The sequence below is a fragment of the Chiloscyllium plagiosum genome, unplaced genomic scaffold (assembly GCF_037043375.1).
Source record: "Chiloscyllium plagiosum isolate Xiang-an unplaced genomic scaffold, Cpla_swu_hap1 HiC_scaffold_24, whole genome shotgun sequence".
Taxonomy (NCBI): Eukaryota; Metazoa; Chordata; class Chondrichthyes; order Orectolobiformes; family Hemiscylliidae; genus Chiloscyllium; species Chiloscyllium plagiosum.
Window position 1 is genome coordinate 3,630,463 of NW_028270162.1, and position 26,856 is coordinate 3,657,318.

The 26,856-nt window shown below is 48.7% G+C and overlaps 1 protein-coding gene across 3 annotated transcripts in view; it reads left to right on the top strand.

Moving 5' to 3' along the window:
* adgrd1 (adhesion G protein-coupled receptor D1) overlaps nucleotides 1–26,856 on the top strand; it is a 380,324-nt gene that overhangs the window by 62,619 nt on the left and 290,849 nt on the right. For all 3 annotated transcript variants that reach the window (XR_015761231.1, XM_087999853.1, XM_087999854.1), the window contains one exon: nucleotides 10,498–10,639. Coding sequence is in view for 2 of the 3 variants with exons in the window: in XM_087999853.1 (XP_087855979.1) it covers nucleotides 10,498–10,639 (142 nt within the window). In the remaining variant the exon portion in view is untranslated. The remainder of the gene's footprint in view (nucleotides 1–10,497; nucleotides 10,640–26,856) is intronic.

Here is a 26,856-nt window from a genome sequence, read left to right on the forward strand (position 1 = left end):
AGGTGACACCAAAATTAGTGGACAGTGAAGAAGGTTATCTCCAATTATACCGGGACCTTGATCAGATGGGCCGATGGGCCATGGAGTGGCAGATGGAGTTTAATTCAGATAAATGTGAGTTGCTGCATATTGATAAGGCAAACCAGGGCAAGACTTATACACTTAATGGTAGGGCACTGGGGAGTGTTTCCAAACAAAAAGACCTAGGGATACACATGCATAGCTCCTTAAAAGCAGAGTCACAGGTAGATAGGATAGTGAAGAAGGTGTTTGGTATGCTTCCCTTTATTGGTCAGTGCATTGGGTACAGGAGTTGGGAGGTCATGTTGTGGTTGTACAGGACATCGGTTAGGGCACTGTTGGAATACAGTGTTCAGTTCTGTTCTTCCTGCCATAAGAAGGATGTTGTGAAACTTGAAAGGGTTCAGAAAAGATACAAGGATGTTGCCAGGGTTGGAGGATTTGAGCTACAGAGAGAGGCTGAATAGACTGGGGCTGTTTTCCCTGGAGCGTTCGAGCCTGAGGGGTGACCTTATAGAGGTTTATAAAATCATGAGGGGCGTGGATAGGGTAAATAGACATGGGTTTTCCCTGGGGTGGGGGAGTCCAGAACTAGAGAGCATAGGTTTTGAGTGAGAGGGGAAAGATTTAAAAGGGACCTAAAGGGCAACGTTTTCACACAGAGGGTGGTGTGAGCTGCCAGAGGAAGTGGAGGAGGTTGGTACAATTACAGTATTATAGGGCATTTGGATGGGTATATGAATAGCAAGGGTTTGGAGGGATATGGGCCGGGTGCTGGCAGGTCGGACTAGGTCAGGTTGGGATATCTAGTTGGTGTGGATGAGTTGTACTGAAGGGTGTGTTTCCGTGCTGTACATCTCTACGACTCTATGTACCTACGTCTGCTAGAAATCTATCAGCCTACAGTTCCCTCTGTTTGCTCAGTACAGTTTCCCTAGTGACTGTAATTTCACCGAGTTCCCCTCTGTGTGCCAAATGATTTGCACATATTACTGAATTCTTTCCTGTACCCTCTACAGTGAAGACAGAAGCAAAATATTTTTTCCATTCCGTCCATCTGCTTCCTTATTATCTTTAATTAATTTGCCGTTCTCACACCTGACTGGACTGATACTCACTTTACCAAAAACAAACAAAGAACTGAGGATGCTGGAGATCAGAAATAAAAACAGAAATTGCTGAAGAAACTCCACAGGTCTGGTAGCATCTGTGGAGAGAAATTAGAGTTAATGTTTTGGGTCTGGGTCACTGGATCTGAAACATTGACACTGTTATGTCTCCTCAGAGCTGAAAATGTGTTGCTGGAAAAGCGCAGCAGGTCAGGCAGCATCCAAGGAGCAGGAGAATCGATGTTTTGGGCATGAGCCCTTCTTCAGGATCTTTAATTTCCGATATGGCTAGGAAGAACTGTTTGTTTAGTGTATGGATTCTTCTGTGGCTGAAGAACAGTAGAGGTCCTTTGCAGGTCTGTGAGAGTGCTGTCCTGAGCTGGGGTAGGGCTAATTGTAGGGAATGTAGGTAGCGGCGCATGGCTGCAAGTGTGGAACGGAGGATCCGGAGGGAGGTCTGGTGCTGGAGGCTTCGGATTTGTTGTAGGTACTGGTTGTCCTGGTTGGGTCCAAATTTTGTTGGTCTGAACGTAGTCCGGAGTCCGTGCGGGTGTCTGTTTGAGAACGTGGCTGAAGAGCTTCTGGGCAGAGGAGATGACCTGGGGTGTGCAGTGAGAGAGGGACTCATTGAAATCCTTGTAGAGGGAGGAAGAGAGGTTTTCAAGGAAGGCATCTTGCAAGAGGATTCGCAGTAGGTTAAAATCTTCAAGGAGAAAGTGAGGACTGCAGATATGTCTCCTCAGATGCTGCCAAATCTGCTGACAATTTTCAGCAATTTCTGTTTTCATTACTCACTTTACTGACCCTTTTCCAGTTTAGATATCCATTGAAACCCTCACTATCTATTTTTACATTTGTTAATTTCCTCTGTTAATTCCTTCCTCCTGTTCAATCTTCCAGTCATTCACTGCTGTTCTTCATATTCCAACCAATCATTCCAACCTACCACTCACCTTTGTGCAATTACATGTTTTTTCCTTGAAGTTTGATGCTCTCATTAATGTCTTCAATGAGTCGTGGATGATGGGTTTTCCCCTTGGAATGTTTGTTCACATTAAGAGTATACTTGCTCCACTATTCTGAATTATCCCATTATATGTTTTATTTCAAACTCCAATAATAGTATTGTGGGTCTACCCACAGCACACAGACTGCAGCAGTTCAAGAAGGCAGCTCACCCCCACCTTCTCAAGGGGCAACTAGGGACGGGCAATAAATGCTGGGCCCAGCCAGTGACCCCCATGTCCCATAAATACATAAAACAAAAGTCTTTCACTGCTTCTTGACTGGCCTATCTCCCAGCGTCATATTCCAGTTTCCTTCAGCGAGCTTTCTCACAGTTTTCGCACACATGGAATTGCTCTCTTTAATTTGAAAAGACTAGTCTTAGACCCACTTTGCTTCCTTGTAGTTGGATGTACTATCAATCATATTATGATCGCTGGCGCCTGCAGGTGCCTTTTCTCTGAGGTCATTAATTAATCCTGTCATCTTGCACAATACCAAGCTGACAATATCTTCCTGTCTGGTCCATTCTAGAAAGCGCTGCTCTCAGAGACCATCCTGAAAGCACCCTTTGGCTGACTCATCATTACTACTGGCAATCTGATTTTTCAGGTTTTTATCCAGGTTAAAGTCACCTGCGTGTCCTGAGTACTGACCAAATCAGAAGGCCCTATCCTGACAGGTGTGGGATAAAGTTTCCCCTCCCTGATGTGCCGCAGTGTCTGTAGCTCAGCTCCTAGCTCTGTCACTCTGAGTTGAAGTCCCTGCAGCCCCTGGCATTGACAGCAACGTGTTCCCCATGGATCACACCAGCATCTAGAAGCTCCCACATTCGGCAGCTGTAACACATCACCTGCCCTACCATCTCTCATAGATGGTAATTAATTATGAGCTACTAATTATTTACTGTATAAATTGATGCAGAGCTGAAAATGTGTTGCTGGAAAAGCTCAGCAGGTCAGGCAGCATCCAAGGAGCAGGAAAATCGACGTTTCGGGCATGAGCCCTTCTTCAGGAATGAGGAAAGTGTGTCCAGCAGGCTAAGATAATAGGTAGGGAGGAGGGACTTGGGGGAGGGGCATTAGAAATGCGATAGGTGGAAGGACCTTAACCTCCTTCCACCTATCGCATTTCCAACGCCTCTCCCCCAAGTCCCTCCTCCCTACCTTTTATCTTAGCCCACTTGGCACACTTTCATTTTGAATGTTTTCATTTTGAATGTTTTCATTTTGAATGTATTCGAATGAAAATAAACTGGTTAGGCCTCAACTAGAGGATTGGGCTCTGTTCTGTTCTCCACACTTTAGGGAAGATGTGAATGCTTTGGAGAGGGTGCTGAGGAGATTTACCAGAATCATCCTGGATGAAAGGCTTCAGTTAACATGGACAGACCAAACATTGTCGAAAAGTGGCACGGTGGCACAGTGGTTAGCATTGCTGCCTCACAGCGCCAGAGACCTGGGTTCAATTCCCGCCTCAGGCGACTGACTGTGTGGAGTTTGCACGTTCTCCCCGTGTCTGCGTGGGTTTCCTCCGGGTGCTCCGGTTTCCTCCCACAGTCCAAAGATGTGCAGGTCAGGTGAATTGGCCATGCTAAATTGCCCGTAGTATTAGGTAAGGGGTAAATGTAGAGGAATGGGTGGGTTGCGCTTCGATGGGGCGGTGTGGACTTGTTGGGCCGAAGGGCCTGTTTCCACACTGTAGTTAATCTAATCTAATCTCTAAGTGTGGTGCTGGAAAAGCGCAGCCGGTCAGGCAGCATCTGAGGAGCAGGGGAGTCCACGTTTTGGCCATAAGCACTTCACCTGCCCCTCATTCCTAAAGAAGTGCTTATGCCCGAAACGTCGACTCTCTTGCTCCCCAGATGCTGCCTCAATGGCTGTGCTTTTCCAGCACCACACTTTTCGATTCTCAGTCTCTAGCATCTGCAGTCCTCACTTTCTCCACATTGTCCGATTGAGAACACAGGAGCGATTTAATTAAGGTGTTCAAATCATGAATAGTTTTGTTAAAGTAAATAAGGAGAAATATTTAGAATGGCAGGAGGGTAAGTAACAGGAGGGATTAGACTGAAAGTAATTGGCAAAAGAACCAGACTGCAGGTCATTTTTATTGTGTTGTGAAAGCACAGTAGAAGCAGATACAACAACTGCCAAAAAGGGCAATTAGAAAGATATCTCAGGGAGAAATATTTGCATGGCTGGGGGGAAAGAGCAGACGAGGTGTTTGTCAGAGTTAGAACAGGAATGATGGACTGAGTGGTTCCTTCTGAACCGCCTCATTCTGTGATCCTAGTTACTGGAGCTGCCAAGAGCAATTGCAATAACTGGCTGCATAATTGCACCAGCTGTTATTACACCACTGTTAAAACAGCTGGATTTTCCAACTCTCACCCTCCCTTTGCTCGCTCTCTCTGTCTCTCACTCTCTCTGTCTCTCACGCTCTCTGTCTCTCACTCGCTCTCTGTCTCTCACTCGCTCTCTGTCTCTCACTCGCTCTCTGTCTCTCACTCACTCTCTCTGTCTCTCACTCACTCTCTCTGTCTCTCACTCACTCTCTCTGTCTCTCACTCGCTCTCTGTCTCTCACTCGCTCTCTGTCTCTCACTCGCTCTCTGTCTCTCACTCACTCTCTCTGTCTCTCACTCACTCTCTCTGTCTCTCACTCACTCTCTCTGTCTCTCACTCACTCTCTCTGTCTCTCACTCTCTCTGTCTCTCACGCTCTCTGTCTCTCACTCGCTCTCTGTCTCTCACTCGCTCTCTGTCTCTCACTCTCTCTGTCTCTCACTCACTCTCTCTGTCTCTCACTCACTCTCTCTGTCTCTCACTCACTCTCTCTGTCTCTCACTCGCTCTCTGTCTCTCACTCGCTCTCTGTCTCTCACTCGCTCTCTGTCTCTCACTCACTCTCTCTGTCTCTCACTCACTCTCTCTGTCTCTCACTCACTCTCTCTGTCTCTCACTCTCTCTGTCTCTCACGCTCTCTGTCTCTCACTCGCTCTCTGTCTCTCACTCACTCTCTCTGTCTCTCACTCACTCTCTCTGTCTCTCACTCACTCTCTCTGTCTCTCACTCACTCTCTCTGTCTCTCACTCGCTCTCTGTCTCTCACTCGCTCTCTGTCTCTCACTCGCTCTCTGTCTCTCACTCACTCTCTCTGTCTCTCGCTCGCTCGCTCTGTCTCTCGCTCGCTCGCTCTGTCTCTCGCTCGCTCGCTCTGTCTCTCGCTCGCTCTGTCACTCGCTCGCTCTGTCACTCGCTCGCTCTGTCACTCGCTCGCTCTGTCACTCGCTCGCTCTGTCTCTCACTCGCTCGCTCTCTCACTCGCTCACTCTCTCACTCGCTCGCTCTGTCTCTCACTCGCTCTCTCTGTCTCTCACTCGCTCTCTCTGTCTCTCACTCGCTCTCTCTGTCTCTCACTCGCTCTCTCTGTCTCTCACTCGCTCTCTGTCTCTCACTCACTCTCTCTGTCTCTCGCTCGCTCGCTCTGTCTCTCGCTCGCTCGCTCTGTCTCTCGCTCGCTCGCTCTGTCTCTCGCTCGCTCTGTCACTCGCTCGCTCTGTCACTCGCTCTCTCTGTCTCTCACTCGCTCTGTCACTCGCTCGCTCTGTCTCTCACTCGCTCGCTCTCTCACTCGCTCGCTCTGTCTCTCACTCGCTCTCTCTGTCTCTCACTCGCTCTCTCTGTCTCTCACTCGCTCTCTCTGTCTCTCACTCGCTCTCTCTGTCTCTCACTCGCTCTCTCTGTCTCTCACACTCTCTATCTCTCACTCACTCTCTTGCTCTTTTTCTCACTTGTGCACACTCTCACTTTCACACACACTCTCGTACACTCTTGGTGTCAGGTTTTTTACTCTTGACTCCGGAGAATGAGTTGAATATTCCTGTTAGGTTTGGAATGAGGTGCCGGTGTCGTGGTGTTGTCACTGGGCGAGTAATCCAGGGGCCCAGGGAACACTGTGTTCAAATCCCAGTGCATCAGACAGTGGAGCTTGAATTTAAAATGAAAACTGGACTTCAAATTCTAATGCTGACTACGCTCTCCCCTGCTGATTGATGCTTATACCATGGAATCGTTCATGTTGGGGCCAATGACCTCAGAAGGAAGAGAGTTGAAATCCTGCAAACAGACTTTAGGGAGTTAGTTTGGAAATTGAAAAGTAGCAATTGCAAGGTGGTAATCTCTGGATTATTTCTGGTGCCACGCAGTAGTGAGTACAGGGATAGAAGGATCGAGCAGATGAATGTATGGCTGGAGAGAGAGTGCAGAGGAGAGGGTTTTAGATTCCTGAGATATTGAAACTCAAAGGGTTTTTAAAAATTATATAAAGAACAAGAGAAAAATGAGGGGACCAGTGGAGTCCACTGTGTGCCGAGGCAGAAATAAATTCACAGGGAGAGAGAGGAGGTAGTGTAGAATTCAACCCCTCAAAGCGAATGAGTCTGCAGTCCTGAATGAGCTGTCACCGTGGATGGTGAGGGAGGAGATATCAGCAACCTGCCTGGGCCACAGGGCTGGAGGACAGCGAACATTGTCCCTTCGTTAATAAAGGGAGCGAAGGATGGAGCAGGAAGTTACACGGCAGTCTGTCTACCCTCCGTTATTAGAAAGAAATCGGAGGGATAGGACATAGGCAGTCCCTGGGTTGTGAATGGGTTCCTTTCTGGAGTCTGTTTGCAAATTGATCTGTACACAAGTCAGAACACAATGGGAAGCAGCTGTTTATAAATACAGGGAAATGTTCACAGGTCAGGTTCTTTAACAATACACCCCTCCTATAGGATTATGCTCATAAATTGAATGTTGTAAATTGGGGACCCCTGTTTATCTGCTATTGGAGAGACATGGATTAATAATCTGGGATGATCAGCATGGATTTGTTAAGGGAAGGTCATATTTGACAAACTTGGATGAAAGATTTTGAGGAGGTAGCCAGGAGCGTTGATGTGGATCATGCATTTGATGTGGTCCACATGGATGTGAGCAAGGCTTTTCATAAGGTTCTTCATGACAGGCTGGTCAAGAAAGTAAGAGCCTGTGGATTCCAGGCACAGTAGCATGTTGGATCCAGAATTAGCTGAGAGACAGGAAGCAGAGGGTAAGGTGGAGAGCTGTTTCTGTGACTGAGTCTGTTTCCCATGGGGCTCCATACAGCTCCCTGCTGGAGATATCCACCTTGCTGTCTGAGGCTGAAAAGACTTCCATCATGTCCTTTGAGTTTACACTGTCACCTCCAAGCACTGCCTGCTCGCCCTCTCCTGGAGAGCCACCTGACCTGTATCCCCAGTGAATGCCCTTTCATCTCCCAGCTCTGATGATAGGTCACGGAGCTGAAATACTGATGCAACATCCTCAGGAGACTGCGGCAGTACATACTGCTGAGCTCATCCAACATTTTCCCTCTTTATTTCAGGTCTCCACATTCCACTTCCATTGACTTCAGCATGACTTTGCTTGCAATCCATCTCAGAAGAAAGCTTGATTAGTTTACCATTGTTAATAGGCTCAGTAACTGTGTTGCTGCTATTTGTGATTTGTGTCTTTGTGTCCAGATGAGGAAACATCGTTGAGACATATCCCACCGAGTTTTTGTTAATGTTTAGAACTTGTTTCATCCCAGACAGCTTGTGTATTTGTAACTTGTTCATTTTGTCAGTGGACTTGGATCCCACCCGAGTCTCTGTTTGGGCGGGAGGGGTGTGGGGAGGGTTTGGGGATGGATGGGGAGAGTGTGGGGATTGGTCGGGGGGGTGTGGGGATGGGTCGGGGGGGTGTGGGGATGGGTCGGGGGGTGTGGGGAGGGTGTGGGGAATGGGTCGGGGGGGTGTGGGGAGGGTGTGGGGATGGGTCGGGGGGGTGTGGGGATGGGTCGGGGGGGTGTGGGGAGGGTGTGGGGATGGGTGGGGAGGGTGTGGGGATGGGTGGGGGGGTGTGGGGATGGGTGGGGGGGGTGTGGGGAGGGTGTGGGGATGGGTGGGGGGGGTGTGGGGATGGGTGGGGGGGGTGTGGGGAGGGTGTGGGGATGGGTGGGGGGGTGTGGGGATGGGTGGGGGGGGTGTGGGGAGGGTGTGGGGATGGGTGGGGGGGGTGTGGGGAGGGTGTGGGGATGGGTCGGTGGGGTGTGGGGATGGGTCGGGGGGGTGTGGGGAGGGTGTGGGGATGGGTCGGGGGGGTGTGGGGAGGGTGTGGGGAGGGTGTGGGGATGGGTCGGGGGGGTGTGGGGAGGGTGTGGGGATGGGTCGGGGGGGTGTGGGGAGGGTGTGGGGATGGGTCGGGGGGGGTGTGGGGAGGGTGTGGGGATGGGTCGGGGGGGTGTGGGGAGGGTGTGGGGATGGGTGTGGGGGGGTGTGGGGAGGGTGTGGGGATGGGTCGGGGGGGTGTGGGGAGGGTGTGGGGATGGGTGTGGGGGGGTGTGGGGGGGGTGTGGGGAGGGTGTGGGGATGGGTGTGGGGGGGTGTGGGGGGGGTGTGGGGAGGGTGTGGGGATGGGTCGGGGGGGTGTGGGGAGGGTGTGGGGAGGGTGTGGGGATGGGTCGGGGGGGTGTGGGGAGGGTGTGGGGAGGGTGTGGGGATGGGTGTGGGGGGGTGTGGGGGGGTGTGGGGGGGGTGTGGGGAGGGTGTGGGGATGGGTGTGGGGGGGTGTGGGGGGGGTGTGGGGAGGGTGTGGGGATGGGTCGGGGGGGTGTGGGGATGGGTGGGGGGGGTGTGGGGAGGGTGTGGGGAGGGTGTGGGGATGGGTGGGGGGTGGGGATGGGTCGGGGGGTGTGGGGATGGGTCGGGGGGTGTGGGGATGGTTCGGGGGGTGTGGGGTGGGGATGGGTCAGGGGGGGTGTGGGGTGGGGATGGGGATGGGTCGGGGGGGGTGTGGGGTGGGGATGGGTCGGGGTGTGTGGGGATGGTTCGGGGGGGGTGTGGGGTGGGGATGGGTCGGGAGGGTATGGGGAGGGTGTGGGGTGGGGATGGGTCGGGAGGGTATGGGGAGGGTGTGGGGTGGGGATGGGTCGGGGGTGTGTGGGGATGGGTCGGGGGTGTGGGGAGGGTGTGTGGATAGGTTGGGGGGTGTGAGGTTGGATCGGGGGTGTGTGGTGGGGGCATACATTTAAGGTGAGAGGGGAAAGTTCAAAGGAGATAGGAGGGGCAAGTTTTTTTATACAGTGTGTGGTAGGAGTGTGGAACACACAACCAGGGATGGTGGTGGAGGCACGGACGATGGGGATAAACACATGAATAGGTAAGGAATGGAGGGATATGGACCAAAAGGCAGGCAGAAGGATTAGTTTAATTTAGCATCATGTTTGGCACAACATTGTGGGCCGAAGGGCCTGTTCCTGTGCTATACTCTTCTATGTTCTAATTGTTGACTTGTTTCCATGTAAGTAACTGCAATACTGCACTGTGTTGGGTTTATAGATAGAGATGAGAAAGTGAGCATCATCAGACCAGATGTGAGGCACAACCTGGCAGCAGAGTGGTCAAGGTAGTTGTGGGTGGGGGGAGGGTGGGAGCTGTGGGTTTATCGAGTGAGTTGTGTAAACAAGCTGGGTTTCAGGTCATTCAATCCCCACCCCATCTCCCATCTCCCGTCTCCCATCTCCCATCTCCCGTCTCCCGTCTCCCATCTCCCGTCTCCCATCTCCCATCTCCCATCTCCCCCCGCAACAGACCTAGCCCCTAGCCATGAGCCGAGAGGGTGGGGGCACAGCAAGATCGCAAGGCCATCCTCAGCAAATGGTTGCGATGCGCCTGCAGTTACAACGTGACCCCTTTTGGCAATGGCAGGGGAGATTTAGGATTGACTGTGATTCATTTTGGAATCAAATGATCAAGTTACGCAGGGAGACAGTGACATAGTGGGAATGTCACTAAGACTAATAAACCAGAACTCGAGACTGTGGATGAGGGGAGATGAGATTAAACCCCACCATGGTAGCTGGGGACACTTAAGTTCAATTCAAATTTGGAGTTAATTACCTCCGAAAGGTGACCAAGGAACCAGTGTCAATTGTTGTAAAAACCCATCTGGATCATTGATGCCCCTATCAGGGAAGGAAATCCGCTATCTTTACCTGGTCTGGCCTACATGTGACTTCAGACCCACAGCAATGTGGTTGTTACATAACTGCTCTCTGGGCAATTAGGGATGGGCAGTAATTGTTGACCTAGCCAATGATATTCTGTAAATGATGAATTACAAACTGAGCAGTAGCAATGTGGTCTGACTGAGGTGCAGGTGATTTGTACGTAGCACAGAGCCGGCACTCCAGAAAGGGGGATCAAGCGAGAGGGTTACGTTCGGTGCTGTTTATGTCTTGTATAATGTGGTGTTGTCACCTTCTGAAAGTATCCTGTCCTTTCCTGTTCCCAGAATCAGTGAATCAACACTTCACAAAGAACACAAAATCACCGTGATGAGCTACATCATCTCCCTGAAAATGGAACCCCCTCCAACACTTTCCCACAACCTATCGGGATCACCTCTCACCACCTTAACCCTGAGGCATGTGCTGGTAAGAACTGGAGTGAAACAGACTCAATGCTTAGACTGTGAGTGAGATCAGAGTAAAGACTTTCAGAGGCGTTCTGTCTTCGCACTCTTGAGTATTCATTTAAAATATCTTTCACAGAAAGATGACTGGAATGTGAGGCTGTTAATTAACTAATGAATTGCAATGGAGATATTTAAAAGGATTATCTTAAGAGCAAAGATTAAACAGGGTGGGAGTGTACTTGCTGGAGTTTAGAAGAATAAGTGGTGATGGATGTAGGTTTGCTCGCTGAGCTGGAAGGTTCATTTCCAGACGTTTCGTCACCCTACTAGGTAACATTTTCATTGGGCCTCAGGCGAAGCACTGTTGATAATTCCTGATTTCTATTTATATGTTTGGGTTGCTTTGGGTTGGTGATGTCACTTCCTGTGGTGAAGTCACTTGCTGTTCTTTTTCTCAGGGGGTGGTAGATGGGGTCTAACTCGATGTGTTTGCTGATAGAGTTCCGACTGGAATGCTATGTTTCTAGGAATTCTCATGTGTGTCTCTGTTTGGCTTGTCCTATGATGGATGTGTTGCCCCAGTCGAAGTGGTGTCCTTCCTTATCTGTATGTGAGGATACTAGTGAGAGAGGGTCATGTCGTTTTATGGCTAGTTGGTGTTCATGTATCCTGGTGGCTAGTTTTCTTCCTGTTTGTCCAATGTAGTATTTGTTACTGTTCTTGCACAGTATTTTGTAAACAACATTAGTTTTGCTTGGTGTCTGTATAGGGTCTTTCAAGTTCATTAGCTGCTGTTTTAGTGTGTTGGTGGGTTTGCGGGCTACCGTGATCCAAGGGATCTGAGTAGTCTGGCAGTCATTTCCATGATGTCTTTGATGTAGGGGAGAGTGGCTAGGGTTTCTGGATGTGTTTTGTCTGCTTGTTTGGGTTTGTTGCTGAGAAATCGGCGGACTGTGTTCATTGGGTACCCATTCTTTTTGATTACACTGTATAGGTGATTTTCCTCTGCTCTGCGTAGTTCCTGGTTGATAAGAGGAATAAAAACCGACAGATCTGTGGATGCTGGAAATCAGAAACAAAAACAGAAATTGCTAAGAAAGCTCAGCAGGGTCTGGCAGCACCAGGTGTGGCGAGATATTAACTCTGTCTTGGATTGTTAAGGGGCTTGACAGGGTCAATGCTGAGAGGATATTCCCCCTCATGGGAGAGTCTAGGACTAGGGGGCACAGTCTGAGATGAGGAAGGATTACTTCTCTCAGAGGGTTGAGAGTTTTGGAACTCTTTGTCTCACAGAGCTGTGGGGGCAGAGTCCTTGTGGATATTTAAGGCTGAGACAAAGAGATTCTTGATCAGTCGGGGAATCAAGGGTTACAGGGAAAGGACAGGAATGTGGATGTGAGGAATGTTGGAACAGCCAGGATCCTATTGACTAACGGAGCACACTCAAGGGGCTGAATGGCCTACATTGGTTCCTATTTCTTACGGTTGTAAAGTTTGTTAAGAGCTCAAGGGCTGGTTGACAGACCTGCTCCTTCATAATAATGTTTTTATAAAATTCCTGAGAATCAGAGGTGAGAGGGACCGTGGTTGGGTGGGGTTAATTTGTGACTCTCCCATAGGAAGCCTGTGGCAGTGAAGTGACCAAGTAGTTCCTCAGCAGGCCGAGCAGCTCCCCAACACACCCAGCAGCTTCCCAGCATACCCAGCAGCTCCCACTCACCGGGATTTGTAAACAGGTTTCCCTCTGGTTGTGTGACATCACTAACTAGACTGTAGGAGCTGTGGCTCCCGTCCTAAAGCCGGCTGGCCTGTTGGGCTGGGGGCTGGGTGGGGCATGTGGGGTCGGGATGGAATGGTCAGCAACTATCCAGAATTGCCCCCAGAGTTTCCTGGAACTGCAGGTTAACCTGCACCCAGGAGAGGGGCCTGAGGCTAGGTTCAGAAACAGAAAGTGGATTTGCATTTCCTCCACACATGCTCCTTTGTCAGTGATGCAGCCAATGGAAGTGGCATTTTGATCACGGCAGGGGCAGGGTGGGGGTGGGTGTGGGGAGGGTTGTGGATTTGATCCAGACTGAGGCTCGTGGGTGCTGCTGGTATTATCGACCTCCCAGACGCCCAGAGTTGGTGGTCTTGTGTCTCGTTCTTTATAAAATGATGTCATACATAAATGTTAGAGAGAAATGACAGGTGAGAGGGTAGTCCCATCTTTTATGGGGAAGTCAGCCATACTCCTGGGTGAGCTGGGATCATGGGAATGTTAGGAAGAGCTTGTCTGTAATGGGATGGGGGTCTAACATTCCAAGCTAAATCAGGAGGATGGGGAATGAAAGGATCCCAGGGACAGAGAAGGAGAGAATGCCTCTGTGTTACCATGACAACCAGAACAATTACTTCAAAGTTTGATTTAACGAGAGAGAACAACACGGAATCCAGTGCCCATCGACAGCTATTAACATTCCTGCAGGATTGCTGCTTGTTCATTGGTCAGACCACATTCAGCATCAGGCTTCCCTTTAACACCAGGGGGTGTGGATAAACCAATGCCTCCTCAATGGATACAATTCCTGCAGCAGGAATGGGAGGGTACTCCTTCCCGGAATCTATTCCCATATTTGACCCCTAACCACCAACACTAATGAAATAATTACCAGCTTGCTGTCTGTGGGATCTTGCAGTGCTGACATTAGCTACTGTATTTCCCACTTTATGTTGTTTAAGGTAATGGCTGTGAATGGTTAATTGTTGACGTGGCATTAGCTCCAGCTGGCCTGACGATGTCACATGGTTTTGGGGTGGAGGAACAGGTATTCTTGCATGAGGTCCTGATAGAGTCAGATGTGTCCAATCCTGACTTCTGATAGATATAACTAGCCTAACTAGTTAATATTAGTTGTACCTATTGCTGTCATAAAATAAACTACACTTGTTATGTGAGTCAAGTCTATCTTGTTTGGACTGTGCAATGGTTTGTCCTTGTGTCACTGATTTGATTCAGTCTTGGAAGGGGGAGTGTGGAGTGGGGCTGAGCTGCTGAAGGTGTTGTATTCAGGTTCCAGGTTGTTTAGCGATGTGGGTGCAGACCCCACTGCCTGGGGTTTGTGCTTGTTGTTTGGCATCTGTTGGAGGGCTCTTGTGATACAGTGGTAGTGTTTCTGTCTCTGAGCCAGGAGACCTGGGTTCAAGCCCCACCTCTTCTGAAGGTGTGCAATAACATTCCTGAACAGGTTGATAAAAACTATATGCAAAGGAGGATTGGTGGCAGCTGGTCACCAGTGGATAGTATCCAGAACGTTAGAAAAGTGGCAATGCTCCAGAATGGTAAAGCAACTTGTGACACCTTGCGATTGTGAAAGGTGCTGCATAAATGCAAGTCTTCCTTTGGGCCTGTACCTCAGGCTGCAGCCAGGTTGTTGTTTGGATTTGGAGTTCTCGGTGAGCTGTTGGGACACGTTGGAGGGGATGTGCGGTTAAGCAATATAAACTTCTGTCCCATTGAGCCAATATACAGTCAGGGTCTGCACGTCATTGGCTGACAGTCACAGGGGGGGTCTCTGCTTGTGTCTGGCTTTTATGCTGATGCTGGGTCTGTTTTGGCTTGTTACTTTTTTATGAAGTGTGAAATCAATTTTCATCTTATTTATGTCAGCTTTAAATGCCCCCTTGCTTGTTTTCACTCATTAATTCAACGTTAATGAGAGCACATTTTCCCAAGGAACTTGACTCTCCCAGTGCACGCTCTCACTGATACTCTCTTCCAGTCAGCTAGACCATCCTGGTTAGACACAAGCACCAACAACAACTTGTAATGAGAGAGTGTCTCTAACACAACGCAGGGTCAGTGTAACCAGGGTGGACACAGCCAGTTTGAAGTTGAGCTACGTGAGGCGATGTTAGGACAGGTGGTCCAAAACTTGGCCAAAGAGGCCAGTTTTAATGGGTATCTTGAAAGAGAGGGAGAGAGGTTTAAAGTGTAAGTCTGGAAGTTTGGAGGGAAGGTTTTTTCCTCTGAGGGTGGTGGGAGTTGATACAGGAAAGCTCACACCCGAATGAGCACTCGAAAGGTCAAAATGTTTAGGGCAATGTGATTATGGGGCTAGGACCACACCCACTTCTATCTAGCAGGACAGGGCTTGCAGACACATGGGAGCACCGTCCCCTGCTTGTTCCTCTCCAAGCCACTCTCAATCCTGACTTGGAAATATCTCTCCATTCCTTCAAAATCACAGAATTCCCGCGCCAGTGGCATTGTGGGTCATAGAATCATAGAGTCATAGAGATGTACAGCATGGAAACAGACCCTTCGGTCCAACCCGTCCATGCTGACCAGATATCCCAACCCAATCTAGTCCCACCTGCCAGCACCTGGCCCACATCCCTCCAAACCCTTCCTATTCATATACCCATCCAGATGCCTTTTAAATGTTGCAATTGTACCAGCCTCCACCACATCCTCTGGCAGCTCATTCCATACATGTACCACCCTCTGGGTGAAAATGTTGCCCCTTAGGTTTCTTTTATATCTTTCCCCTCTCACCCTAAACCTATGTCCTCTAGTTCTGGACTCCCTGACCCCAGGGAAAAGACTTTGTCTATTTACCCTATCCATGCCCCTCATAATTTTGTAAACCTCTACAAGGTCACCCCTCAGCTTCCGACGCTCCGGGGAAAACAGCCCCAGCCTGTTCAACCTCTTCCTGTAGTTCAGATCCTCCAACCCTGGCAATATCCTTGTAAATCTTTTCTGAACCCTTTCAAGTTTCACAACATCTTTCCGATAGGAAGGAGACCAGAATTGCACGCAATATTCCAACAGTGGCCTAACCAATGTCCTGTATAGCCACAACATGACCTCCCAACTCCTGTACTCAATACTCTGACCAATAAAGGAAAGCATACCAAATGCCTTCTTCACTATCCTATCTACCTGCGACTCCACTTTCAAGGAGCTATGAACCTGCACTCCAAGGTCTTTGTTCAGCAACACTCCCTAGGACCTTACCATTAAGTGTATAAGTCCTGCTAAGATTTGCTTTCCCAAAATGCAGCACCTGGCATTAATCTAAATTAAACTCCGTCTGCCACTTCTCAGCCCATTGGCCCATCTGGTCCAGATCCTGTTGTAATCTGAGGTAACCCTCTTCGCTGTCCACTACACCTCCAATTTTGGTGTCATCTGCAAACTTACTAACTGTACCTCTTATGCTCTCATCCAAATCATTTATGTAAATGACAAAAAGTAGAGGACCCAGCACCAATCCTTGTGGCACTCCACTGGTCACAGGCCTCCAGTCTGAAACACAACCCTCCACCACCACCCTCTGTCTTCTACCTTTGAGCCAGTTCTGCATCCAAATGGCTAGTTCTCCCTGTATTCCATGAGATCTAGTGCCTACAACACTGCAGCAATTCAAAACGGCAGCTCAAGGTCTAACCTGCCTACACCAACCAGGCATCCCAATCTGACCTTGTCCCACTTGTCAGCACCCAGCCCATATCCCTCCAAACCCTTCCTATTCATATACCCATCCAGATGCCTTTTAAATGCTGTAATTGTACCAGCCTCCATCACTTCCTCTGGCAGCTCATTCCATACACGTACCACCCTCTGCATGAAAATGTTGTCCCTTAGATCTCTTCTATGTCTTTCCCCTCCCATCCTAAACCTATGCCCTCTAGTTCTGGACTCCCCCATCCTGGGGCAAAGACCTTGGCTATTCAGCCTATCCATGCCCCTCATGATTTTATATTCATCATCCAGGACAAAGTAGCCCTCTTGACTATCCTGCAAATGCGTAAAATAAAGTGTTGTGTATTTTGGCGATACAGACTGGATGGGCTGATGGGTCTGTATGGAGAGGGCACTGCCCGCAGTGAGCTGTGGTACATGCATCCAGCTCATGGTGTTGCTCAGGATGCAGCTGGGTCTCCGGCTTTCTCTAACAGAGCTAGCCCGTCCTTGATCAAGTCAAAGACAACTCCACAGCACCCAGACCTAGTCAGTCAGGTATCCCGTCTCCAGTGGGTCAGACTTCTCATACCTTGGCCGTCCCTCTCTCAAAAGGCCACCACTGATGAGGAGATCCAATAGCAGATCAATGCTGCTGCTCGGCCTCTGACAGCCGCTAGGGGTTTGATGGCAAAGACCTTGGGCAAATGAACAGAAATCCATGGGTCTGGTTGTCATTGTCAGCACTGCCCTCCTGCACTTCAGCCAGATCCAGACTGTGTAGCAGAGACACGTCTTAAAAAGTCATTGACTTATGACACCTGAGCATCACTGGCTGGGCCCAGCATTTATTGCCCCGTCCCTAGTTGCCCCTTGAGAAGGCGGGGGTGAGCTGCCTTCTTGAACCGCTGCAGTCCATGTGCTATAGGTAGACCAGGAGGGAGTTCCCGGATTTTGATCCAGAGACACTGAAGAAACAGTGAGAGCTTTGGAGAAACTCTGTTAATAATGCCTGCTGTACCTCCGTCAGAATCAACGCGGGAATCATCCAATTAAATGCCAGTGACTTTCTTGAAGTCTATTCCACTAACACTCAGGCAAAGCCCCTTGAACTCCTTTGTGGCTGCACACCATGCCCAGAGGCTGAAACCTGTTAGATTAGACTAGATTAGATTCCCCATAGTGTGGAAACAGGCCCTTCGGCCCAACAAATCCACACTGACCCTCCGAAGAGTAACCCATCCAGACCCATTCCCCTATCCTGTATTTACCCCTGACTATTGCACCTAACATACACACCCGTGAACACTATGGGCAATTTAGCAGGGCCAGTCCACGCTAACCTGCACATCTTTGGTCTGTGGGAGGAAGCCAAAACATCCAGAGGAAACCCATGCAGACACGGGGAGAATGTGCAAACTCCACCTAGACAGGTCTCCGGTGCTGTGAGGCAGTGGTGCTAACCACTGGGCCTCTGTCAGGTCATTTTCTTGAACGGTCAGTGGTCTGGGAGAGGGCCAGGCAACTGCTAATGGTGATTATCCTGGTAAAATCAAAATCCCGCAGATGCTGGAAATCAGAAACAAACACTGAGAGTGCTGGAGAAACTCAGCAAGTCTGGCAGCGTCTGCAGAGAGAGGAATAGAGTGAACCCTTTGTCAGAAATTCTGGAGAAGAATTAGACTGGAGTTGAAATGTTAGCTCTCGCTCCCCCTCTCTTGCTCCCCCTTTCTCGCTCCCCCTTTCTCGCTCCCCCTTTCTCGCTCCCCCTTTCTCGCTCCCCCTTTCTCGCTCCCCCTTTCTCGCTCCCCCTTTCTCGCTCCCCCTCTCTCGCTCCCCCTCTCTCGCTCCCCCTCTCTCGCTCCCCCTCTCTCGCTCCCCCTCTCTCGCTCCCCCTCTCTCGCTCCCCCTCTCTCGCTCCCCCTCTCTCGCTCCCCCTCTCTCGCTCCCCCTCTCTCGCTCCCCCTCTCTCCACCCCTCTCTCCCCCCCCCCCCCTCCGCTCTCTCTCTCTCTCTCTCTCTCGCATGACACTATGGGAAGGGTGTGAAGATATTGGAGTGATCACAGAAATGCTTCCAGGAAGGAGGATGTTCAGCGAGGTGGAAAGATTGAGGAGGTTAACCCTGTCTTCTTATTTGGAGAAGTCTAAGAGGAGATTTGGTGGAGGTTTGCGGAGTTACTGGGGGGTGGGTATGGAGCAGCTGTTTGTTTTGGTGGATGGGTCCACCAGATAGTGCTAATTTAAGGTGACAAAGGGACTAAAGGTAAGATGAGAAAAGAGAATGAGAGGTTTCGATCCGGGAAGTGCTGCCTGAATGAGGTGAGACTTTCTGAATGAACCTGGGTGAGATCCTGAATGGAAACAAACTTCATGGGTTTACAGAGAAAGGGTGGGCAAGTGGATTGGCTGCACTGCCCTTGAAGAGAGCTGGAATGGACACAAAGGACTGAGTAACCTTCTGGAAACATTCTGTCTGCATTGGGAGCGAAGGATAAAGCAATAGGGGGATTTGAATGTGTTGTTGGACTTGGATCCAATGGGGAATTGGGGCTTCGGCAAGCTAGGAGTGATGGGTGAATGGATTGGTGAGAGCTAAAGCTTTCTACCTGGCCTGTTGGTTGTGAGCAGACAGGAGGAGGTCAAGGAGTGAGCCTGGTCCTAGTGATGCCTCCCTGGTTCATCAGCAAGTATGGCCAGAACTCAGCACTGTGTGGAAAAGGCCCCTTGGTAACTGCGGACAGAGAGAGGTGGAAGATTTTGTAGTAATCTTCAAAGGAAATTATGGGAGAGAATTTGTACGGCTCTGGGAAGCAAACAGTATTGGAGTGTAGTTTAATCTGATAGCCTCTCGAGTCATTGTGTTCTCTCTACACTATGTTCTTTTCTTCTCTGTTTTAATAAGTTAAATACTCAGTTAACTAAGACATCTTTCCCCTGAAACATTGACCTTGCCTTTGGTATGGTGAATGCAGATTGAACCATCTCGGTGGAAATTAGAGATGAAGGTTCATGGATCCTGGTGTGTATGTTGATGTCCTTTGACCGGGTTTGACCGGGTGGTCATGGTCAGTAGTGTGAAGGGTTAGCTCTGACTGTGTGGTACACAGTTAATGAGACACAGTGTACACCATCTCAGAAACACAGGCCGTAACACACAATCTTTCTGTCCCTCACAGCCTTGTGGCAAGATTGAAACCACAGTAAATTGTTTTGTAAATCTCGTTAATGTTTCCCTTAGCTCAGCAGACTGTAAATACTCTTTGGCAGTGTGACAAGACCAACAATATTGTAAATTGAAACAGGCATGGTGAGTATAAGGAAGAATTCCATGCAGTTGGCTTTTACTTGGCGAGTGATGGTCATTGTGAATGGGGACCCAGCTGCAGAGCTGAATGGCTTCCTCCTGCTGTTCATTTCCATGTTTCTGTGTAGGGAAGGGTAGGTTGTTAGGCTGGACAGTTGAAGAGAATGCTCTGTAACATCAGAGTAACCGATCTGGGAAACCATTTAAAGCTGGGATTGCACTTTTCACAGGAACTGGATGGCATTCTGATGGAGCTGAGCAGGTTGGTGAGCTCTGGGAATAGGTCGCAACTCAAGCCAACAGCACTAGGGTTTAATACTGTGTCTGATTAAAGGCAGAATATTAAAACTAAGTGCAACATTGGGAACTCAGTGTATTACAAAGCAATCTAGTGAGTTATAGGCATATTTTACCTTTAATTTCACTCCCCTTGGTTACCACAACCATTATGTTCGCATTAACATGAAATACTGCGGCTATTTCCCATTCCTTTCCCTTTGGTCACTGATATATCCAATCAGCATTAACAGGCAGATAAATACAATGGATATTTTTAACCCCCACAATAAATACAGTTCATTCTTACCCTTTAATTTAATTCCGTTGAGGATTATTGTGTAAAGAAAATGAAGACTGTATTGAATTATACCGAGAGGATAAATCACCAATCTTTCAAAAGGAGACAATTACAGGACCACAAGGAAAGACCAGGCATGGCAAGATTGTTTTTAAAGTATTCATTGTTAGGATATGGGCATCACTGGCTAGGCCAGCATTTATTGCCCAGAGGGGAGTGAGGAGTCAACCACATTGCTGTGGGCTTGGAGTCACCTATAAACCAGATCAGGTAAGGATGGCAAATTCCTTCCTTAAAGGAGACATTAGTGAACCAGATGGGTTTCCCCCAAACAATCATTTCATCAGATTCTTAATTCCAGATTTTTATTGGATTCAAATGCCCCTGTCTTACTTGGCAGGATTTGAGCTCAAAGGAGAAAGCGAGGGCTGCAGATGCTGGAGATCAGAGCTGAAAATGTGTTGCTGGAAAAGCGCAGCAGGTCAGGCAGCATCCAAGGAGCAGGAGAATCGACGTATCGGGCATGAGCCCTTCTTCAGGATTTGAGCTCAGCTCACCAGAGCGTTACCTGGGTCGCTGGGTTAATAGGTCCTAGCGATAATACCACTGGGCCATTACCTTCCTCCTGGGCTAGCTACTTCTAACCATTAGATGGACTGAATAGTCTTTCACCCTCCTGTATTACTTTAGAAAAACAATGTCAAATTTTCTAGTTTTCTTTTGTATTGTATCTGAGTCTGCAGCACTGTGAATGCCTCAGTCAGATTCCTATGGCAAGTGACCCTGAACAACGCACTGCTCTTACAAAGGATTGATATTGATTCACCATTTATATCCTGAATTTTATAATTCACTGACACACCTCTGGGTGGCCCATAATGCCAAAACACGCTGTGGAACTTTCCCATTACAACTGGGAGTGTGATTGACAGGGTCCTAGCTCCAGCAGCCTGGACTCACTGGTGACTGGAGTAAGGGTTTAATTGACCTGTTGCAGAGTGCGGGCTGTATAGCATCAGACTTCCATCACCAAGAGGCTCCCCACCCAATCTGTGGAGAATTGCATTTAAATTATAATCATTTGTGCTGTTAAACTCATTTCTGAGCTCACATCCCAAGCATTTTCTCATGCATGGAATTTTTTTATTGTTTAATTACCATGAGCTCTGTAGCAAGAGATTTGGAAATATTATTATCACCCGCGTTTTAATATCTCAAGTCTTTAGTTTTGGCAGAAGGTTTATAAACATAATCCTTGCAGACGCAGGGCTGAAGGGGGAACAGTCTGTAACTCTGATTGTAAACGTGTTGAAGGAGATTTCTGTTCAGATCTTGGCTGATGTTAATAAGAAGCTCAGGTTTTACTGAAGACGGGACTGGTGACATTTCACGTTTAATGATATCATGGAACTTGAAAAATTGGCATCAACCAGCAGAGGACACGTTACAAATCTCTCCTAATCTGTAGTGATTTTCTGGCTGTGCGGAGCACTGTGCGCCTGGCAATATAATCGCTTGACCTCTCCAATAAACCCCGAGTCTAATTCCCACCCGACAATTCAGTGCTGATTACTGAGCTCTGACGGGTTTGATGTTTTACTGTACAATTTGGAAATAATTGTCGTGTGTCCCTCAATTGGAGGATAATGTCTGCTCAGCGAGGTGGGTTTGCTGTGGGCCTTCAGCTGACTCAGCAGATCGATTCTCAAAATGCTGACCTTTGGGTGGATCATTGGGAATAATTCTGGACTGTTTATCTGAGGAAAGGTAAACTGGCATTGGAGGCAAAAGAGAAGGATCGTTTGGCTGATCCTGGGGACACAGGGACTGTCTTATGAGGAAGGGTTGAGTAGGTTGAACCTGTACTCATTGGAGTTTAGAAGGATCAGAGGAAACCTTATTGAAACATATAAAACTCCCAGGACCTGACTGGGGAGATGTGGAGAGCTGGTTTCCCCTTGTGGGAGAGTCCAGGACCAGAGGGGCATCATCCTAGCGTGTAGGGTTGTCTGTTGATGACAGAGATGAGAGGAGGTGATGGCCTAGTGAAGTTATCACTGATCAGTTAATCCAGCGACCCAGGTCATGTTTTGGGGACCTGGATTTGAATGCTACCACACTTGATGGAGGCATTTGAATTCAAAAAAAAATCTAATGATGACCATGAATCAATCCATCATTGATTGTTGGGGAGAAACCCAATTGGTTCATGAATGCCCTTTAGGGAAGGAAACGGCTGTTGTTGCCTGGGTTGGCCTACATGTGACTCCAGACCCACAGCAATGAGGTTGATTATTAACTTCCCCTGGGAGGGGAGTGAATCTGTCAAATTCTCTACAGCAGAGGACTGTCAAGGCTGGGTCATTAAATATATTCGGATTTTTAATCAGTGAGGAAATTTAGAATAATGGGGACAAGGCAGGAAAGTGAAGTTGACGATGATCAGATCAGCCATGAGCTCTTTAAGTGGCAGAGTAGATCTGATGGGCTGAATGGCCTGTGTTTATAAGGGTGTGTGGACTGGACATCCTGAAGTAGGAGGATCCAAAGTGTGGCATTTACTTCCACTGCTCTCTGATTGTGCCCCGGCCCTGCCTCCTCTTTAAGGATTTGAGTTTCCAGATTTTGGAGAGTGATCGATGTGAGATGTAGCAGATGGAGGCTGAGAGACCGCAGGCTCCCAGACTCTTCTGTTTCCAAAGATTTGGATCTTTCACCTCTCTGACCTGTACCTTCTGGTAATGATCATGTCACAGGTCACCATGTTGGATGTGGCAATTAATTGCTGTTAGTTTATTGGCCAATCAGGAAATGGTACTACTCTGGGCCTCCTAGATTTGAGAATGCTTCAGTGTAGCTCAGGAGAAATTAACCTAATAAATCCTTGAGTGTGCAGCTCAAACACTCACTCCCTTCACTGTAACAGCAGTGTGTACTATCTACAAGGTGCACTGCAGAAATTCACCAAAGATCCTCAGACAGCACCTTCCAAACCCACAACCACTTCCATCTAGAAGGACAAGGACAGCAGATACATGGGAACACCAGCCCCTGCAAGTTCCCCTCCGAGCCACTCACCATCCTGACTTAGAAATATATCATCGTTCCTTTACTGTCACTGGGTCAAAATCCTGGACGTGCCTCTTTAATGATATGGTGACTGTCCCTTCACCTGGGCACTGCAGCAGCTCAAGAAGACAACACCCATCACCTTCTCAAGGGGCACCTAGGGACGGGCATTAAGTTTTGTGCTTGCCAGTGGTACTTCACATCTTCAGAATGAATATGAAAAGTAAATGAACAATCCTGGGATTGAGTGTTTCTTCACATGGCCACTGTGCTTAACCTATCACACCAACAAGACAGTCTTCAAACAGAAAGCACAGAAGAATTTGCCGCTGTCTACTTTGTGTTGATAGTTGGAGGAGAACATGATGTTTGATCTGTGACGTGAGGCAGGTGGTGTTGTGTTTCACTGCTGCCTCCTGAGGATGCTGGAATCCAAGGTAGATGGGCAGGAGGCTGGAAAAACACAGCAAGGCAGGCAGCATCAGGAGGTGGAGAAGCCAATGTTCTGGGTATAACCCTTCTTCAGGATGGGGGTGGGTGTAAGGGGAGCTGCAGATAAAGGGGGTGGTGGGTCTAGGGGAACAGTTTTGGGTGGGAAGAAGGACGGGGTGGTGAGATGGGGTTAGGTGAACACAGGTGGAGGGTACAGCCTGGTTGGTCGATGGGAGGGATGAATCCGGTTGGTAGCGGGAAGGAAGTGTTGGTCAGAAGAATGGAAGGGTGGGGGTGGGGGAGGGGCTGGGCAACCAGATCCATTCCTCCCATCGACCAATCAGGCCGTATGCTCTACCTGTCTCCACCTATCCCCACCTCACCACCCTACTGCCCCTTCCTCCAAACCCTTTCTGCCCTTTATCTGCAGCTCCCCCCAAAACCCACCCCCAGTCCTGAAGAAGGGTCACACCCAAAACGTTGACTTCTCCACCTCCTGATGCTGCCTGCCTTGCTGTGTTCCTCTCCCTCCTGATACTGCCTGCCTTGCTGTGTTCCTCTCCCTCCTGATGCTGCCTGCCTTGCTGTGTTCCCTCTCCCTCCTGATGCTGCCTGCCTTGCTGTGTCCCTCTCCCTCCTGATGCTGCCTGCCTTGCTGTGGCCCTCTCCCTCCTGATGCTGCCTGCCTTGCTCTGTCCCCCTCCCTCCTGATGCTGCCTGCCTTGCTGTGTCCCTCTCCCTCCTGATGCTGCCTGCCTTGCTGTGTTCCCTCTCCCTCCTGATGCTGCCTGCCTTGCTGTGTTCCCTCTCCCTCCTGATACTGCCTGCCTTGCTGTGTTCCTCTCCCTCCTGATACTGCCTGCCTTGCTGTGTCCCTCTCCCTCCTGATGCTGCCTGCCTTGCTGTGTCCCCCTCCCTCCTGATGCTGCCTGCCTTGCTGTGTTCCCTCTCCCTCCTGATGCTGCCTGCCTTGCTGTGTTCCTCTCCCTCCTGATACTGCCTGCCGTGCTGTGTTCCCTCTCCCTCCTGATGCTGCCTGCCTTGCTGTGTCCCTCTCCCTCCTGATGCTGCCTGCCTTGCTGTGTCCCTCTCCCTCCTGATACTGCCTGCCTTGCTGTGTCCCTCTCCCTCCTGATTCTGCCTGCCTTGCTGTGTCCCTCTCCTTCCTGATGCTGCCTGCCTTGCTGTGTCCCTCTCCCTCCTGATGCTGCCTGTCTTGCTGTGTCCCTCTCCCTCCTGATACTGCCTGCCTTGCTGTGTCCCTCTCCCTCCTGATTCTGCCTGCCTTGCTGTGTCCCTCTCCTTCCTGATACTGCCTGCCTTGCTGTGTCCCTCTCCCTCCTGATGCTGCCTGCCTGCACAATATTATGAAGCTTTGCAATCTGACCCTGATCTGAAATACTTAAAATACTCTGACAAAACACAACCAATCATATAACCATATGGTCTGAATTTAAATTCCACAAGCCCTGTCAATACTTGGGTCCATCAGTTAACCATTCACCTGATAATGCAAAAAATAAGGAAGAACAGATTAGAATTTGCTCCTGATATGTGTCACAGAGAAAGTTTTATAAAGCTAATAAAATAGTAACACCCTCAGGACTGTTCTAGCTGGTAAAAAAACCAACGAACCAAATCAAAACTTATATTAAATTGTTCAAAAGTTTCTAACTCTGATTTTGATTTACTTTGTGTTTAAACATTGTGTTTAGCTGAGGAGGTAGGTGGTGATGTGGATTGTTTTGGAGTTTGATTCATATTGAGCTTCCTATTTCTCTTTGTTTCTGAACCCGATGGTTACCATCGGGTAAGTGGTTCCACATAGACTGACCTCGACTTGTACTGACCATGGAGCCAGCTGTAAAATCCTTGGAACTTTCAAGGAGGATTTGGATAAAGAGTTGAACCAAAAATATTTGCAGGTCCATTGATATTGCAGTTGAGAACTCTGGGTCTGTACTCAATGGAGTTTAGAGGGATGAGGTAGGATCTGATTGAAGCTTACTGAGAGGCCTGGATAGAGTGGACATGGAGAAGATGTTTTCACTAGAAGGAGAGATTGGGACCTGAGGGCACACCCTCAGAGTGAAGGAACAACCGTTTAGAACTGAAATGAGGAGGAATCTTTTTAGCCAGAGGATGGGGGCTCTGTGGGACTCATTGGCGCAGAGAGCTGTGGAGGGGAAGTCATGGAATGTGTTTAAGACAGAGATAGATAGGCTGTTAGTTGGTAAGGGGCCAAGGTTACAGGGAGAAGGGTGGAGAATGGGGTTGAGAAACATATCGACCATGATTGAGTGGTAGACCAGACTCGATGGGCTAAATGGCCCAATTCTGATCCGATATTTTATGAGAGAACATCAGAAAATCCTGACACATTGATCTATGGTGTAGGTTTTGAAAGGAATTCTTAATGGAGGAAAGACAGATAGAGTATAAAAGAAATTGTTTTTATTCTTTTTAGGATGTGGGCCTTGCTGGGAAGGCTAGGATATTGATCAAACCTATTTGCCCTTTATCTGAGTGGCTTAGACATTTCAGAAGGTGTGATGAATTGCCCAAATTAGTGTGAGTCGCATGTAGACCAGCCTGGATAGGGATGGTGGATATCCTTCCCTACAGGATAAGAGTAAATGCAGTGGGTTGTTCTTGTGGATAGCTGTCCTGATCACCAACAGTAAAACTAGTTTAATCTCACAGATGGATGAACTGAATTTAAACTCCATCACCCCTGGTGCTAGATAAGGCTCCCTGTGTTCAGCCTGGTCTTTGGGATGACTAATCTAATGGTGTTATCACTACATTCATGTCTCCCCATTGGCTAACTATCCAGTCAACTGATGGAGAGTCACTAATGATGGCAGCATGGAGACTGGGGATGTACACGAAGTTGGACAGTACTGACTTTGTTCGAGGTCACGGAGACAGAGAGAGCAAGGTCATGACCATGGGGCTGGGATTTAAGGTAGACCATGCTCAGAATTCTAAAGTGAATGTTTGACCAGAGCAGGAGTCAGGACTGAGAGTTCATAGTGTGAGTTAGGATTAGGGCAGGGCAGATTTTGGATTGACCATGCTGCCTAGATACAGTCACTAAAGACAGAGATTTGACACAGACAAGGTGGCTGATTGTCTTCAAGATAAAACCACAACAACTTTTCAAACTCGCGGTCCAGAGATTATCAACAGAAAGAGGCCATTTGACCCATCACACTTCTGGCAGCCAGGGCACCTGTGAAGATGTTACTCCTTTAACAACGTTATTCTGTCCTTGGTGTTTTTTCAAAGAGGGACTATCAAGGCAGAGGTGCTGAAATGTCTGACCTGGCTACTTTAATAATGGCTAACAGATGCTGCCTAAGGCAACAATCAGAAAAGACTTTCAAGATTTTTTTAAACA